Source organism: Thalassophryne amazonica, chromosome 7 (assembly GCF_902500255.1).
Source record: "Thalassophryne amazonica chromosome 7, fThaAma1.1, whole genome shotgun sequence".
Classification (NCBI taxonomy): Eukaryota; Metazoa; Chordata; class Actinopteri; order Batrachoidiformes; family Batrachoididae; genus Thalassophryne; species Thalassophryne amazonica.
Window position 1 is genome coordinate 87752108 of NC_047109.1, and position 19537 is coordinate 87771644.

Below are 19537 nucleotides of genomic sequence, written 5' to 3' on the forward strand. Positions count from 1 at the left end.
AAATCCCTATCTTTAACAGTGAATGACAAAAAAGATCAAATTTCTTTCATATTTGGGAGCGTTATGTAGGATGGTATCCTTTATCAACTGACAAAGTCTGATCCAGGTCTGATCCAGATTACAGATTACAATTCAAATTGAACATTGAAACCACAATTTAATATATATTTGACATTATATCTAAACATGCCCCAATCACTCTCACTATCACCTGATGAAGTTGATCCAGATCTGATCTGGATTGTGGATTTTGTGGATATTTGAATTTAATATTGAAAAGCCCATTTGATGCACATTTTGCATTATATCTCAATCAAAAGTGCTTCAATTGAGCAGTATTTGGAACACTGCCAAAGAAAAATTCAATTTGTAATCGCTTGTGGTCTTTGCAACTTAAATGACTGCATAGAGCTCATTTGGCCCCAAATCGAGTGTCTAAATTTAAACCAGACTCTTCTTCACTGTGTCCTAAATGCAAAGTACATGAAGGCAGCCTTACACACTGTCTTTGGTCATGCACCAACATCCAGATATCTTAATCGAAATCAGAAAAATTATCAAGATTAACACAAGATTAACCCAAATCAGCAGATTAACAACAAATATAACAGTAAATTGTACGTTTTGCTCCTGGAAGAACATTTTGTTACAATGGATTTCCAATAAGTTACCTACTGTCACCGGATGGAGAAAGTTTTTATTGGAGTACATCCCACTTGATTTTTTTTTTTGTTTTTTTTACTTGACTGGTCCATTCTAAGATTGACACTTTTTACAGTACATGGAAACCCTTTTTTGGACTATAATGAAGGACACATATTCACCATTTTGTCCTGTGCATTTCTAATGTAAAGATATAAGCCCCCACTCTCAAATTATTGTAATTATTTTCATATTTTTTCAGGGATTGTTTTGCTGAGCATGTTGTGTTTATATTGTTCTATGTGAAAAATGGAAAGCAATAAATATATTTTTAAAAAAGTGCTACAATCACATCTATGACACTGAGGTGCAAACTGGCACTCTCAATGAATAGACTGATTTTGATCCGTAGCGGCTAATCGTTTTAACATTGAAAAGCCCTTTGATCTACATTTTGTATTATATTTTAGCTTATGAAAATCCACTTCTATCAGGACTTTGACCTTGAAATTGTTTTCCAAGGTGAAAATTTGTGGAATTGGAAACTAGTGTTGGTGGAGGTTTGTGCTTTTTGAGCGCGATGCTGTAGTTCATTTATGTGGTTGGAGGCACTCAAGGTATAAGTATCAAGTGTTTTCTCTGCATTGTTAGCAAATTATTGTATTCCCAAGAAAAACAGTTTCATTCTAATTAATATGCACCAGGCGAGTTTATAATCCACTCCAGAACAATTCTGAGGTTACCTATTGTGTAAGTATAAAGTGCATGTGTGCACTGTTGTCGAATGTATTTATGAGAATCTGCTGACATGCACATATGACAACATCATGCCTCACATACTTCTATGTGTGACTATGTGAGTGAATATTCTCAGCAAATTAAGTCTCACCTTCATCAGCATTGTGCTCGACTGGGATGGGATGGTTGAGAGCTGCTGCAGGAGGTTTTGTGTAATGCTCAAACTCTGCTTCAGGCTCTTGTTCTCCGTCGTCAGACACAGCACCCGTTTCTCTGAGTCTGTGGCACCCTGAGAAACATTTAGGAAAGGTTATGAAATGTTTTTTTTCTCGCAGTGGGTGTGAGAATACTGAGTGACTGCTGTGCTGATGATGACAGGAAGAAGTGTGTGTTTCCAGCACTTACAGTGGCAGTTCTCAGTTTCAACAGCTCCTCCACACAGCTCTTAAGATCATCAATCTGGGAAGAAATGAGACAAGTTTACACTTTCTTTACTTGAGGGCGAAAACAAACAAACAAAACCTATGCCGACCATTTTTTTTTTTTTTTTTTTTTCCATCATTTCTAGTCTAATGTAGTGGCGGCTGAAACTTCTTTTTCTTGGTGGAGTTATGTGCAAAGGTAACTTAAATGGTGTGAAGACAGAATTTGGAGTAAATGTGCATTTTAAAGTAAATTTCGAGTACCCACTGCATACATATTGGAGGGAGGTGATGGTCTAGTGGTTATGGTGTTGGGCTTGAGACCAGAAGATCCTGGATTCAAACCCCCACCTGACTGGAAAATCACTAAGGGCCCTTGGGCAAGGTCTTTAATCCCCTAGTTGCTCCCGGTGTGTAGTGAGCGCCTTGTATAGCAGCACCCTGACATTGGGGTGAATGTGAGGCATAATTGTAAAGCGTTTTGAGCGTCTGATGCAGATGGAAAGCGCTATATAAATGCAGTCCATTTACATATTAATTCACACATATAATGCGTATCGCATATATTGTATATTGAAATAACAGCAATCATTTAAACATCTTTATTATTATTATGATTCTTATTATTAGGAGCACAATATATAAACCACTTTAACAGACAAAACAAAAACGAATAAAACAATTTGTGCTGATTTTTTTCTGATTTTCTTTGTGATTTTTATTATTTTTTTTTAAATCAGTTTTTATTTTTGCAGCACTTGCATCATCCACCGTGACAGAGACCGTGTCTACTGCTGCTCAGCTCCTCTGCTACGGTGCTATGATGCTAACGGTGCTGGCTGGTTTACTGAAGCAGCACTCACAAAGCGGGATGACTGCTGGCAATTTTCGGCACGTTTTCGCTGAAAAAAACTCAAGTGGCTTATCTGTTTGCTGCCAACATTTTAAGACACAGCGGTCTTTCCTCATCTCCCACCGTAGTGCAAAAAAACCTGCGTTCCATTATGCTAGAGACTAGAGGTGGGCGGATTGATCCTAATATCCATTTCACAGAATCTGTGAATCTGATTTGTTCAACAAAAACAAGCATAACTCAACACGGTGGCAACACTTTTGCATGGACAACCACCTGTAGTTCGCTCTCCTTTTACAGCACAAGATTTCCTGGATTACTTTGGGAAGAAAATAGAAGACATCAGGTTAAACACATCCCAGCATACCTTAACCCAGTCACTACACCCTGCTATTGATGTGGGCACCACTACTGAGGTATTACCTAGATTTACAGAATTTGATAGTATCTCACTAGGCATGCTGACAAAACTCGTAATGTCAACAAAAAGCACAACCTGTTTATTTGATCCTATACCAACAAAACTGTTTAAGGACCTGTGGTCCACTCTTGGGCTGACTGTGCTGGAAATGATTAATCTAACTTCTGGATCTGTTCCTAAATGTTTCAAATCTGCAGTGATTAAACCATTAAGAAACCTAATCTTGACCCTAGTGTATTGACAAACTATCGGCCGATATCAAATCTATCATTTTTCTCTAAAATTCTGGAAAAAGTGGTGTCACGGCAGCTCGTAGACTATCTTACTGAGAATAATCTCTTTGAGCCACTGCAGTCTGCTTTTAGAAAATATTCCACAGAGACAGCTCTCACTAAAGTGGTGAATGATCTTCTACTTGCAATGGATTCGGACACCACTACGGTTCTGTTGCTGTTAGATCTCAGTGCTGCATTTGATACAGTGGATCATCATATTCTACTTGATAGGCTGGAAAATCATTTTGGGATTACTGGGAGTGTCCTTGCATGGCTGACGTCATACTTGACCAGTCGTTCTCACTATGTTTTGTACAGTAACACTACCTCTAACCTTAGTGACATGAAATTTGGGGTTCCACAGGGGTCTGTCTTAGGCCCCCTGCTTTTCTCCCTTTATATAGCACCCCTTGGGCACATATTGCGGCGTTTTGGGATTACCTTTCACTGCTATGCAGTTGATACTCAGTTATATATGCCGATAACTGCTGGAAATCTCGTTCACATAAAATCCTTAGAAGATTGCCTTGCAGCAGTGAGAAGTTGGGTGTCTAGAAACTTCCTACTTTTAAACTCTGAAAAGACTGAAATGATGGTTCTTGGTCCAGTGAGACATCGGCATCAATTTGACCAGTTAACACTCAGCCTAGGCTTGTGTGTCATTTTGACACATGACAAAGTGAGGAACCTTGGGGTAATTTTTGATCCTTCATTGTCCTTTGGCCTCCACATTAGAAATATTACTAGGACTGCTTTCTTCCACCTGTGAAATATAGCGAAGATTCGTCCCATCCTGTCTATGGCTGATGCTGAGACCCTGATCCATGCATTTATCTCTTCTAGATTGGACTACTGCAATGTTCTATTTTCTGGTTTACCGCAGTCTAGCATTAGGGCTCTCCAATTGGTTCAGAATGCTGCAGCCAGACTTTTGACATGAAGCAGAAAGTTTGAAAACATTACACCCATTTTGGCATCCCTTCACTGGCTTCCTGTCCCAGTGAGATCAGATTTTAAGGTTCTGCTACTAACCTATAAAATTATTCATGGACTGGCACCTCCCTACCTAGCTGACCTAATTAAACCTTACGTACCGGCCCAGGCTTTACGTTCTCGGGGTGCAGGACTACTTTGTGTCCCTAAGGTGAATAAGAAGTCTGCGGGTCACAGAGCTTTCTCTTATCGTGCCCCTGTTCTGTGGAATGATCTCCCTGCGTCAGTAAAACAGTCAGATTCTGTGGAGACTTTCAAGTCCAGACTTAAGACGCACTTATTTTCCTATGGCTAGCATACTGGTACAGTTTTGTTTTACACTTTTTACTCTTTCAATTCATTTATTAGTAATTGGAACGGGCTGCGGCCTCAACTTTACCTAAATTCTGGGTCTTTAAGTGAAGTTTAGGGCTAGTGGCCGGCGATCACCTTAGTATTTCTCTGTTTTTCTTGTTGTTTAATGCTGGCAAATTATACAGTATTTTTTGTCTTTCTGATGCCTGATTCTGTTTTTTCTCTCTGTTTAAGGTGCAGCTCCATCCAGAGATGGGAGTTGTATTCATGTTCGCGATCCTCCTGTCTTGTGCGCCAATAGCATTTCTTGTATATTCGTCCGTGAATTGTTCTGTGAATTGTTCTGTAATTTATGTTTGTAGCATGACCCAAGCAGAGGGTCACCCCTTTGAGTCTGGTCTGCTTGAGGTTTCTTCCTCAGAGGGAATTTTTCCTTACCACTGTTGCTCTGGGGGTTGGTAAGGTTAGACCTTACCTGTGTGAAGTACTTTGAGGCAACTCTGTTGTGATTTGGTGCTATATAATGAAAAGAAATTGAACTTAATCCATAATATCGATACCAACGCTGGTATTGATATTGAACGATCCTCATGTAAAAAGATCGATACTCAAGCTTTTTTTCTCTCCCACACACACTGACTGCTGCGCACGCAGATTCATCAAAGTCTACTCTCTGTCTGTAAGACCAGCACTGCGCTGTGTCACACAACACGGAGCAGTGCACCCTTGTATTGTGGTTTGTCAGCCCTCTACCTCAGGAGATTTTAAGTTGTGTTGAGTGATATTTTATTAAACAAAATGTTGACTGTGATAATAAAGTATTTTGTTGTCACGTATAGTGTTTGGCGAAATTCTATCCTAGGTCTTTTGGATCCTTTGGATCTATGAAGCTTAAATATGAAAAGGTATCGGTATCGATATCGGCAATACCGGGCCTGTATTTACTTGGTATCGGATCAATACCAAAATTCCCGGTATCGCCCACCTCAAGTAGAGACCTCAATACTCCCTGCGCACACTTTGACAATGAGAGCACCACTGCCACCTACTGTAGTGAATGTGCAATTACAGTGTTTTGTAGTACAGGGGAAAAAAGCATGTTCCCCGAGGTCACACGCGTCCCACCTGGCATCGCACCGCACCCCCTTGGGGGAGCACGCCCCACTATTTGAGAAGGACTGGTATAGGGGAAGAAAGTTAGCAGGGAGAATGTGGGGGGCGCTATAAGACTGAGTTCATCACAAAACTGGTGGTGGCAGTGAGAAACGTGGTGAAAGCAAATTTTTAAATGACAAACTTCAGATTTGGATTGGGGTTATGAAAATTACTGTAATTCTTTGTGACTGTGTGTGTGTGTGGGGGGGGGGAGGGGGGGCGCTACAGCCACATCAAGCCAAATCCTAAAATCCTAAAACCACCTATGGTCTAATGTGACAATGAAAAATTCATCAAATTTGTTGTCGTCTTCACCATGTAACATTAGTGACACCTTCTCTTACCAAATACATAATGGCATAAAATAAAGCAACACAAACTATAATTCAAATTATAAAGGCATTTTGTAAGTAAATGTCTCTATAATAGCTGTATCATCTGCATTTTTAATACAATTCAGCATGATGAGTATCATGTTGGAATAGAGGGCATCACACCTGCTGTTGAAAAGCCTGCACGTGGGAGTGTCGGTCTCTTTCTTTCTGCTCCAGCTGGGAGTGCAGCAGACGGAGTTCTCCTCTCAGTTTACTCCTCTCGCCCTGCAGGCTGGACAGTGACTCCACTAGCCTGTGAACCCCGGCATCTCTACAGGACGCACCTGGAAGAAATTTAAAAAGCCACACTATCATCATCATAATCACTCTGTGAAAGCAAATAAACTATTTACTTGGATCCATATCACATCAAGTGATTCAAAAATATTACCAGTCTGCATGATTTGACATCCTTTCAATATGACTGCAGGCTTCTTCAGTTGGACCAGTCCCACACTCTGCATGAGTGCTTAAAGCTGTGCAGCCTTTGGATTTTTTTTTATTTTATTTTATTTTTTAAGATTTAAGCCAGAAAAATAATTTTCTTTGGCACCAGTATAATTTTTTCCTGAGCATTTAAATAAGGGATTCATAATAGGATATACTCAATAGGATCAAAGTTCATGCTGTCTGGAAACAGTTCAGAGTTTTGACCCCTGAAGGGGAGAATTTCAGTCACATGGGGGCTTCCCCTGATCTGTGCGAGGTATGCTGGGAAGGGCACGGTGACTGCCAGCTGAAGTAAAGAAAGGCATGATGTCATTTGGCTGCTCATGCCAACAAAATAAAAAAAGTGGTGGAAAGTTTTCCCCAAATAGATTATTTCTGTATACATATCATATGTTATATATTTCGTAAATATTAGCAAGAAATAAACACTTCTAAATCTAAAACTGCTGTTTTTGCAACCAGATAACACCTCTGAGGTGATTTACAAGACATCTTAGGGATGTTAGCATGCACGCCTTGGAATGTGCATCAAGCAAATGGGTCAGGTCACAGGTCATCAGTAAACCTCACACATGTGCACTTGCGCTTTAGTGCACTGGATAACTGAAAAAAATCTTTCAAATGGTGATGCAAGCACCACATTTGGCACAAATACACCTTAGACATTACAATTTTGAAAAGGCAGGGTGTCTACTTGAATGCTCAATAGGCGGCCAGGTAGGGGTCAATGGAAGAATTACACAAGGGTCAAAATTAAAAAATGCTCCAATCATATTGAAAACTAAACCACATTATTTGTCTGATCACAGAGATTCCAAAAAGTTATAGTTTGAACTATCTGTGACTGAATGTTATGGAGTTATGGGGTAAAAACAGCAAGAATGGTGGCAAAGGTCAATTTCAGTTTGTATAGGGGTCAAAAGTTAAAGTTGCTCCAATTTTGGTATCAAGTGATGCAAATTATTACTTGAGTTAATAGGGTGTTAAAAAGGAATAGTCTGGATCATCTGTCATGCTTAGTTATCATGTTACAGGGTAACATACTATGTCACATGTCATAGAATCCAATGAACACTGACATTGTTTAACCTTTACTTTGGAGACCAAACATTCAACACAGTCAAAACTATTCCATTTATTACTGGAATAGATGGAATAGAGATATTCCATATATCTCTACATACATAATATCTACTACATTTTACTGAAACATGTGAGGACATTAAAGGGTTAAGCTATTAACTATATTAAACTTAAAAGCCTCCAGCCCCCTGTGACCCTTAATTGGAGTAAGCAGGTATAACAAATGGATAGAAGGAAACTTAAAATTACAGCTGGCATGTTTCCACTCTGACATTTCCGGGGAAACTTTTACATCACCTTCATCGAGTGCAGAAGCAAAGATTTACATTTTACAGAATGCAGCATTGTTCAACCAAAACCCAGAAAGACCTGAGCGGTGTGCCTGAGAGCATTTTAATCATTTTCTTCACCCTGAATAATTAATGACGCCCTCTCACTTCAGATTTCATTGCAGGACTTTAGGGTAATATTTACAATCAATCATGTCAGGTTTGTCGCAGTAGTGCAGGCGGCGGAGGTCTGGAAACAAAGAAGGTAAAAGCTGCAAAGATGGAGAGGCGGTGCGTCGGTGGCTTTGCTGATACGAAGGTCGAAGGAAGCAGAAGATGAACTCCAGCGGCGGCTCCAAAGATTTATTACTTGGAAGTGTTAACAGGAGGTGGACACGTTGACAGGATTTTAAATAAGCAAAACAAAGTTGCTTTTCCTATTGATATGGTGCATCAAAGTTAAACAGATTTGAAAGAGTTTATCCTCTTCATGTTCCCTGTAAAGTTAGGAATGAAGAAGTTGTTAGCATTTATTGTTTTTGAGTCATCAAATTAATACCCTGGGCGGATTCATTTATCTATCCATCTATCTACACTCTGCACTTTCTGGGGTATATGCTCAGGCTTTTATGACGCCTATGAACAAGGAAACAACCCCTTTAATCTGTACTAGCACACCAATGCAGATTGAACAATGAGGAAATAATCTTACATTACGTGAGTAGTATGAAGACCCGGACTTTAGATAAAGTTGATGCCGCGGCCCGCTCTGTTTCCTAATAAAATTAATTTAAAAGGGTAAAAAAGCATAGTAACATACTATGCCAGTATGCTAGCCATACAAAAGGGAAAATGCATCTTAAGTCTGGACTTGAAAGTCTCCATAGAATCTGACTGTTTTATTGATGCAGGGAGATCATTCCACAGAACAGGGGCATGATAAGAGAAAGCTCTGTGACCGCAGACTTTTTAATTCACCCTAGGGACACAAAGTAGCCCTGCACACTAAGAACGCAGAGCCCGGGCCGGTACGTAGGGTTTAATTAGGTCAGCTAAGTAGGGAGGTGCCAGTCCGTGAACAATTTTATAGGTTAGTAGCAGAACCTTAAAATCTGTTCTCATAGGGACAGGAAGCCAGTGAAGAGATGCCAAAATGGGTGTAATGTGGTCAAACTTTCTGCTTCCTGTCAAAAGTCTGGCAGCAGCATTTTGAACCAATTGGAGATCCCTAATGCTGTATGTATGGCTTTGATCATGGACAAACTGGGGAGAGCTGGTATATATATATATATATATATATATATATATACACACACACACACACATACACAGTCTTCAGGCCTATTTTTAGTCGAACATGAGTACACATGGAGTCTAGCATGTGCCAGACCTTGTAAAATACATTTGTGGGGAATAAAGCAGCCGTCTCGTGCATGTTTTATTCATTGCAGCGAGCCACAGAGTCACTATGCAAACAGCAGAACATAAGAAAGCATGTTTTTCACAGTGATTAATGAGAATACAAGCATGAGGACTTCTGTTTAAATATGCCTGCAGACTGAGCCGTGTGTTTCAGTCTATGGGTTCATGGAGTCATGCATGTGGTAACACACTGCACATGTGCTCATCAGACTGATGTATCTGAGTGGAGGTTGCACATTTGCCCTTTTGGTGTAAAGTCAAAGTAACTTGTACTCAAATCTGCAACATCTAAAGCTTTGAAGCCCTTCTTAGTAACATCACTCCTGCTAAATGGACTTAAAGCAGCAATAAATCTAATCAGTCTTGCTCTTCTGCTGATAATGACTGCTATAAAAAGCTACAATGGGAGCTCTGCTCAGTGACAAATGGTAATGTGTTTCCAATGCTAACGTCACATCCTTCAAGGTAAATGAGAAAAGCAGACCAGTCCTCATTAGAGCCCATATATCCACCAAGACCTGAAATGCTCATAGCGTCAAACAAAAGTCACTTGAACTGCCTAAAGTCTCAATAAAATTTAGGGAGGCATGAGTTTTGATAAAAACATAATGTTTTTACATCAACACCCTAAATATAATATCCATCCATGTCACCATATTTCTATCAAGTGTCTGGGAGCATGAGTGCTGCTGCTGTGCTTCAATACATCCATGACACCACAGAACTGGCTTGGGTCTTGGATGGCAACTATACAGGCGGACAACCCGTCCATCCCCACATCTCTCAAATAACCATCTCTCTGCTGCAGCTAGGTGAAACATGTGCGTCCCCCTTTGCCTTCTCCAGCTGCTGGGGTGCTCAACACTCAGGCACCTGCGTGCTGGATCATGCATAGAGAAATGCATACCGGTACTCGTTATCTTAGTCTCTCTTAGGAAAGCACTCGTTTGATACAAAGTCAGTCCAGTCCGGTTTGTTGTCGATGTACCTGGGTGTCCACATTCACAACAAACTGGACTGGACAGTCAACACAGATGCTGTGAAAAAAGAAAGGTCAGAGCTGACTGTGCTTCCTCAGGAGGCTCAGATCTTTCAATGTCTGCAGAAATATGTTGCAGATGTTTTACCACTCGCTGGTCTCCAGTGTCATCTTCTATGCTGTAGTGTACTGGGGCAGCAGGCTGAAGGGTGCTGACACCAACAGACTCAACAAGCTCATCAGGAGAGCTGGCACTGTCCTGGAGGTGTCAGAGAGGAGGATGCCGAGGAAATTGCTCAGCACCTCCCGTCCCCTGCATGCCACACTAACATCCTGTCAGAGCACCTTCAGCCACAGACTGAGACCACCGAGGTGTACCACAGGATGCCACAGGAGGTCTGTCTGTGGCAATCAGACTATACAATTCATCCCCCCTCTGCAGGATGAATACATAGTGAACAGAGTTATTCAGACTTATCCAGTTACTCGGAGTTATGTGCAATATTGTCAAATGTGCAAATGTCTTAAAAAAACATTGTTCACTGTTTATTGTCACTGTTTCAGTACCCTGGCAAAATAATTTCCTTCGGGACAAATAAAGTTGATCTTATTCTTATTCCAGTGGCATCCAAGGATCCACCAAAGAGACCTATGAGGGGTGACTGAGAAATTTTGAGCCTGAACCAGAAAAAGTAGGGTGCAGTTCTTCATCTTTTGCATTCTGAGAAACTAACATTTCTTGAGAATATGTCATGTTTTGAGTCATTGGATGCAATGTTGAGAAATGTTTGTTTCTCAGAATGCAAAAGATGGAGATCCATATCCTACATTTCTTTGTCAGACTCAAAACATGTCAATCACCCTTGGTAGTACCAAAGATATCCAGTCATCACCTTAGGTCACTGGTTAGTGTCCAAAATCTCACAACCATACAGTAAGACAGGAAGCACCAGAACCCAAAAGACTTGGACCTTTGTTTTTCTGCAAAGATATCAGCATCACCAAACACCTCTGTCCAGTGACCTCGTGACTCCATAAGCTCTTCCCAGACACCTCTCTTATCAGTATCAACACAACATATATACCGTCTGAATATGAAACCTCTCGAGTTATAGCTATTGGATGTATTTATGCAAATTAGCACCATGTATCATCCTACTAGTAGTGTTACTATAATATACACATATTCTGAGGTCTAACCTCTATCATCAGGGCTTTCCCCCTTATTACTCATCCTTAATATGCATCAAACTACAATAAAATCTAATCAACTCATCTACTCACCATGGAATACCTATGGTGTAAATGTGAAGTGTCTCCAGTGTATTGTTAATGAGTTATCAATTCCACAAGAAAAATCCCTTCAACCTCATTAATATGTATCAAACAACTTTGACATCTACTCGCCAGGTGATATCGACATATTTATTTAGAATTACGTTTGTAAGATAATCACTTTACTCTCATTCATATATAACAATGATGTAGGATTTAGTTACCAATGTTATAACTCACTTCATCCTCATTCACATGCAAATTACATATATGCATCAAACAAGTTTGACGACACACTACAACATAATATGATGTGATACAACCACATCAACATAACACAGATGTGTATTTCAGGATAACAGTGGCAGCTGCAAAGCAAATTGTGGTTCAGACCCCCTGGGGTGAGAGAAACAAAGAAATATAAAACAAGGTCATGCTTTATTATATAGAGTGCTGGAAACACAGCCGTGTGAGCACAAGACACAATTTGTTCACAAGGTTTGATCAATTAATTGCCACATTTGATAACGTTGTGCACCATGGCATGTCAAGCGCACACAGAGCATACTAAATTTAGTGTGACACGGAGACATTATTGTGTGTTTATGTGGACAATAGGAAATACATGGGCTGAATGCAGAATAAATTTTGTTTGCTCAGATGAATACATGCATGCAAATGTAGGAATGAATGTCTTAGCCAGATGTGCTGCCAAAGCTATTTAATTACTTATGTCAGTGCACAAAATACTCAGACTGCTGGAACAAATTATATGTCATGCTATATATGAGAGGATTTCAAGCACTATTCCTATTTTATTCAATTCCTCTCTATGGCCACTCAGGGGTCCTGTGGGTGTGGGTGCCTTCGTGCATGCCTTGGAAGACAGGTCGTTTCAAGGCGTGTAGCTGTTTTATTTTTACTTCAGCCAACGAAGTTGAAGGAGGTTATGTTTTCGCCCCTGTTTGCTTGATTGTGAACAGCCTGGAGCCCACAATTTTTCATATATATCGTTGTTACATTTTTACTGAAGATTCACATCCTGATAGGTAAGAAGCGATTCAATTTTCAAAATCACAGGTCAAAGGTCAAAATCAGGAAGAAAATTGGGGAAAAAAATCCCTATTTTTAACATTGAATGAATATTCAAAAATTCTAAACTATGTCAAAAAATATCAAATTTCTTTCATATTTGACAGCGTTATGTAGGATGGTATCCTTTATCGACTGACAAAGTTTAATCCAGATCTGAGACAGATTACAGATTTTTAACATTAAAAACCACATTTAATGTATATTTTATATTATATCTTAATTAAACATGCCCCAGTCACTCATATTTGAAAGTGAGGTGCAGACTGACACTATCACCTGACAAAGTTTGATCCAGATCTGATCTGGATTGTGAATTTTGTGGACATTTGAATTTAATATTGAAAAGCCCATTTGATGTACATTTTGCATTATATCTCAATCAAATGTGCCCCAATCACTCTCATATTTGAAAGTGAGGTGCAGACTGGCACTCGCTATCACCTGATAAAGTGTGATCCAGATCTGATCTAGATTTGAATTTAATATGGAAAAGCCCATCTGATGTACATTTTGCCTTGTATCTCAATCAAAAGTGTGTCAGTCACTCTCATTTGTGACAATGAGGTGCAAACTGGCACTTTCAATGAATAGACTAAGTTTGATCCACTTCTGATCTGTACTGCAGATTTAGTGGACATTTTATTTTAACATTGAAAAGCCCTTTTGATCTATATTTTGTATTATATTTTACCTTACCTGAAAAGCCACTTCTAACAGGACTTTGATCTTGAAAATCTTTTCAAAGATAAAAATTTGTGGAATTGGAAACTAGCGTTAGTAGACGTTTGTGCTGTACAAGCACGGTATTCTAGTTTTTTTATTTATTTCGCACTCGTGCCACATTTGACTTGTGCCAGGAAGCGCATCCGGTGTAAAACTTGTGCCAAATTACGATGCACCTTGGATCTGCTGTGGCAACCCCGAGTGAAAACAAGGGAGCAGCCAAAGGGACTTACTTTTACTTATTTTCCATGCTCTCCTTCTTGGTTTCAACAATGGAAACACACCTCGCACAAATTCATTATGGAAGACTGGTGAGGATGAATGTGTCACTAAGTGTGTATCATGTGAAAAATTGTAGTTAAGAATGAATACCTGTGTGCTTTTCTGCCTGAAATAACATGTACAGTAGTGTTCAGAATAATAGTAGTGCTATGACTAAAAAGATTAATCCAGGTTTTGAGTATATTTCTTATTGTTACATGGGAAACAAGGTACCAGTAGATTCAGTAGATTCTCACAAATCCAACAAGACCAAGCATTCATGATATGCACACTCTTAAGGCTATGAAATTGGGCTATTAGTAAAAAAAAAGTAGAAAAGGGGGTGTTCACAATAATAGTAGTGTGGCATTCGGTCAGTGAGTTCGTCAATTTTGTGGAACAAACAGGTGTGAATCAGGTGTCCCCTATTTAAGGATGAAGCCAGCACCTGTTGAACATGCTTTTCTCTTTGAAAGCCTGAGGAAAATCGGACGTTCAAGACATTGTTCAGAAGAACAGCGTAGTTTGATTAAAAAGTTGATTGGAGAGGGGAAAACCTATATGCAGGTGCCAAAAGAAGCTTTAAGTAGCATATAAAAAGATCTCAAACACTTTGAAATTTAATTTAGCTAATTTTAAAAGCATCAGAAATACATTAACAACAGAGGCTGCAAAATGCTTTCTAAATGCAATGATAACACCTCATTTCACTTACTGTATAACAAGCTGGGCCCAAGCAAATCCAACAACATTAAGACCCTTGGAGTCCCTGTACAAAAGGGCTCTTAAAATCCTTGATCAAAAAGCATTCAATATCACCATTGTCATATATTGAGCAAATACGCCTTACTCAGCTTTGAAAATTTTATCTTTCTCCATGATGTTCAAATGGTATACAAAATAGTCCATAATCAAGCTCCGCCACCTCTCAATAACCTCATTCACCTGTCCTCTAATACAACAACAAGGGTAACAAGAGCAACCACTCGGAGGCAGTGTACCATTCCCAAATGTAAGACTGCATTTGCACAATCAACGTTTTTTTTTACAGTTTCTGTGTAGGCTCTCAGTTGTCCAGGTGGTTTCCATAGTAGAGATTCAAGCTTCTCTACTTTTCTTACAGAGCCACAAAGAAGTGGAACATATTACCAGAAGAAATAAAAACACAACCAGACTTTAAGACATTTTCTGTAAAGGTAAAATCATGGCTCCTTCAAAACCAAAGATACAGGCACTAAATATACAGCACTGCTAAAGGTAACATTGAACATGTGTAATAAGTGTTCTGATTTGACATAGAAATTGAGAGATGAACTGTATGAATGGTGAATATCTTTTACAAGTGTTTTGATATTGTACAGTAATTGAGAGGCTTAGATGAATTTATAAATGTCTTGATAATTTTGATGTTTTGATGCTGCATGATATGAGTGTCAGGGATGAATTATGAATGATCGTTTTAAACATTTTGATATGGAACTATCAGGTTTGACGGGCTGGACATAAATGCAGGACGCAGGTACACAGGTCAGTGGAGATAAGATGTTTACTCTGTAAACAGGCTGGGGTCGGTACACAGATAGGCAGTCCAAAAAGAGCAACAGTAACAAATACATCAGGCTAGGCGTGGTTGAGGTACACAGGCAGGTAGTCAAAAAACACGATGAGGCAAACGAAGCAAGGCAAGGAAATACACGAACAGAGCTGGAAAGAGGCACAAGGCGCTACAATCTGGCGAGGGAGTAAGGCACAATGGAGAGCTTAAATACACCCAGTGTTGTGTGGGCCGCTGAAGAGGAGGTACTGCTGGCCCACCACCACCAGAGGGCGCCCTGCCTGGAGTGCGGGCTCCAGGCACCAGAGGGCGTCGCCACCTGAGATGAGCAGCCAGGGTGACAGCTGTCACCCATTATTGGACACAGCTGTTTCTACTCGGCACCAAGGTATATCAGGAGGACGGCGTCTCCACCTCAGTGCCGAGATATCGCCTAAGACTGAGGTAGTATCTCTGCATTCTTATTCTGATTAACCAGCTAATCATTTGTTAAACCTTTTCAGGATTGTTGACTGCTAAAAGCTATATTGCTTGGATAAGTACTCACCTTCCTGTTGTGCATTGACAAGAGGTGGAGGCGGCTTCTCCCCTCTTCGTTACTGGGTGCTGTCGCATCACACCTGTGTGTTGTTGCTCTCTCCTGCCAGCAGTACCGGATCCGACGAGCGGAGGCAGTGGCCACCTGGAAATTCGGGACTTGGCGGTTCCAGTATTTCCAGGGTTCGGTGGCAGAGGAGATCGGGGTGGTTCCGGTTCGACTGAGACGGGCGTCTCCTACCTTCGAGCCTGCCCACACGACACCAGCAAATTCGACCCCAAATTGTGATTGTTGTACTTATTGTGCTTGTTTCACAATAGTAAACCTTGTTATTTATCTTCCTCCATTGTCCGTTCATTGCGCCCCCTGTTGTGGGTCCGTGTTCCTACACTTTCACAACAGGATATCTCGGCCAGCGTCATGGACCCCGAGGGGCGTCAACCGGCTGTTGAACGGCCAATGGAAGACCAAGGCGCGGCGGAGGCTTCGGGAGGGGTAATCGGTGAGTTGCAGCGGATCCTCACCGCTTTCACCTCTCGGATCGACTTAATGACCGAGCAGCACGTACTCCTAAACCGCAGGGTGGAGGCTCTCGCCGCACAAGTGGAGGCGCGCCCTTCGGGCGCCGCTGCGGCTCTCCCTCCTGAGGACCCTGCGCGCGAAAGCGACGTTCCTCTGGTCGTTCAACGGTCCCTTCCTCCGTCCCCAGAAGCCTACATAAGCCCTCCAGAACCGTACGGAGGCTGTGTGGAGACGTGCGCGGACTTTCTTATGCAATGTTCGCTCGTCTTCGCTCAGCGTCCCGTGATGTACGCAACTGATGCTAGCAGGGTAGCTTATGTGATAAATCTGCTTCGCGGGGAGGCACGCGCTTGGGCTACAGCGCTCTGGGAGCAGAACTCACGGCTCCTTCAGTCATACGACGGGTTTGTACGGGAGCTCAGAACGGTGTTCGATCATCCCAACAGAGGAGAGTCCGCTTCAACCGCATTACTGTCCATACGACAGGGACGTCGGAGCGCAGCTGCCTATGAAGTCGCCTTCCGCATCGCGGCTGCGAGATCCGGCTGGAATAGCACTGCCCTCCGCGCTGCCTTTGTAAACGGACTGTCTCTGGTCCTAAAAGAGCACCTGGTGGCTAAGGACGAACCGCGGGATCTAGATGGGCTCATTGATCTAGTCATACGGCTTGACAACCGGTTAGAAGAACGCCGTCGGGAACGAGGCGAAGGGCGTGGCCAGGCACGGGTCGTCCCTCTCCCTTCCGGGTCCGATCGAGTTCCGCCGTCCCCACGCTCCTCTGTTCCGGCGCTCCGTGCGCTTACGGCTCCCCCTGCTGACGAAGCTATGGACACGAGCAGGGCAACATTTAGGGCACCTGGAGCACAAAGGAGGCGGGCCCACGGAGCTTGTTACGTTTGTGGCTCGAGTGAGCATATGGCAAACGAATGCCCCGAGCGGTTAAACTCCAACGCCCGCCCCTAGAGACTGGGCCAGGGGTGGGCCAAAACATTCACGTGGGACACACCCACATTGCTACACGACTCCCAGTCACGATCCTGTTTGAGGATTCGACCCTGAAGGCCCCAGCACTGGTGGACACGGGCTCTGAGGGGAATCTGCTTGACAGTAGATGGGCCAGGGAGATAGGGCTCCCTCTGGTGGCTCTTACCTCGCCTGTGCAGGTTCGAGCACTAGATGGCTCCCTACTCCCACCAATCACACACAAGACACCTCCAGTAACTCTGGTAGTGTCAGGCAACCACCGGGAGGTGATCGAGTTCTTCGTGACTCAGGCCACCTCCCGTGTGGTTTTAGGGTTTCCATGGATGCTTAAGCACAATCCCCGGATTGATTGGCCGTCCGGGGTGGTGGTTCAGTGGAGCGAAACCTGCCATCGGGAGTGTCTCGGTTCCTCGGTTCCTCCCGGCTCCCAAGCTAAGGAGGAGGTCCGAGTCCCGCCCAATCTGAAGGCGGTGCCAGCGGAGTACCATGACCTTGCGGACGTGTTCAGCAAGGATCTGGCTCTCACGCTTCCTCCCCACCGCCCGTACGATTGTGCCATTGATTTGGTTCCAGGCAGTGAGTTCCCGTCCAGTAGGCTGTACAACCTCTCACGGCCGGAACGCGAATCAATGGAGACCTACATCCGGGACTCATTAGCCGCCGGGTTGATCCGGAATTCCACCTCACCGATGGGCGCTGGTTTCTTTTTTGTGGGTAAAAAAGATGGCGGACTTCGTCCATGCATTGATTACAGGGGGTTGAACGAGATCACGGTTCGCAACCGATACCCGTTGCCCTTGTTGGATTCAGTGTTCACCCCCTTGCATGGAGCCAGAATCTTCACCAAGCTGGATCTTAGGAACGCGTACCATTTGGTTCGGATTCGGAAGGGAGACGAATGGAAGACGGCATTTAACACCCCCTTGGGTCATTTTGAGTACCTGGTCATGCCGTTCGGTCTCACTAATGCTCCCGCGACCTTCCAAGCGTTGGTAAACGATGTCTTGCGGGACTTCCTGCACCGGTTCGTCTTCGTATATCTAGACGATATACTCATCTTTTCTCCGGATCCTGAGACTCATGTCCAGCATGTCCATCAGGTCCTGCAGCGGTTGTTGGAGAACCGTCTGTTTGTGAAGGGCGAGAAGTGTGAGTTCCACCGCACTTCTTTGTCCTTCCTGGGGTTTATCATCTCCTCTCACTCCGTCGCCCCGGACCCGGCCAAGGTTGCGGCGGTGAGAGACTGGCCCCAACCCACAAGCCGTAGGAAGCTGCAACAGTTCCTCGGCTTTGCTAATTTCTATAGGAGGTTCATCAAGGGCTACAGTCAGGTAGTTAGCCCCCTGACAGCCCTGACCTCTCCAAAAGTTCCCTTCACCTGGTCGGACCGGTGCGAGGCCGCGTTCAAGGAGTTGAAACGGCGCTTCTCGTCTGCACCAGTTCTGGTGCAGCCCGATCCTAGCCGCCAGTTAGTGGTTGAAGTGGATGCCTCGGACTCAGGGATAGGAGCGGTGCTCTCCCAGAGCGGGAAGACCGATAAGGTCCTTCACCCGTGTGCCTATTTTTCCCGCAGGTTGACCCCCGCTGAACGGAACTATGACGTCGGCAATCGGGAACTCCTTGCTGTGAAAGAGGCCCTCGAAGAGTGGAGACATCTGTTGGAGGGAACAGCCGTGCCATTCACGGTTTTCACTGACCATCGGAACCTGGAGTACATCAGGACCGCTAAGCGTCTGAACCCCAGGCAAGCCCGCTGGTCACTGTTCTTTGGCCGTTTTGACTTCCGGATTACCTACCGCCCCGGGACCAAGAACCAGAGATCGGATGCATTGTCCCGGGTGCACGAAGATGAGGTCAAAACGGAACCGTCGGATCCCCCGGATCCCATCATCCCGGAGTCCGCTATCGTGGCCGCCCTCACCTGGGACGTGGAGAAGACCGTCCGGGAGGCCCTGACCCGTGTCCCGGACCCCGGAAACGGACCAAAGAACAAACTATACGTCCCACCAGAGGCCAGGGCCGCAGTCCTAGACTTCTGTCACGGTTCTAAGCTCTCCTGTCACCCGGGGGTGCGAAGGACCGTGACAGTCGTCCGGCAACGCTTCTGGTGGGCATCCCTAGAGGCCGATGTCCGGGATTACGTCCAGGCCTGTACCACCTGCGCCAGGGGCAAGGCCAACCACCAGAAGACCTCAGGGCAGCTACAGCCACTGC

The 19537-nt window shown here is 43.3% G+C and overlaps 1 protein-coding gene across 2 annotated transcripts in view; it reads right to left on the minus strand.

The window, feature by feature from the left end:
* si:ch211-257p13.3 (kinesin-like protein KIFC3) overlaps positions 1 to 19537 on the minus strand; it is a 42954-nt gene that overhangs the window by 12654 nt on the left and 10763 nt on the right. For both annotated transcript variants that reach the window (XM_034174953.1, XM_034174952.1), the window contains 3 exons: positions 6291 to 6451; positions 1786 to 1839; positions 1532 to 1669 (listed from right to left, as the gene is read on the minus strand). In XM_034174953.1, the coding sequence (XP_034030844.1) occupies positions 1532 to 1669; positions 1786 to 1839; positions 6291 to 6451 (353 nt within the window). The remainder of the gene's footprint in view (positions 1 to 1531; positions 1670 to 1785; positions 1840 to 6290; positions 6452 to 19537) is intronic.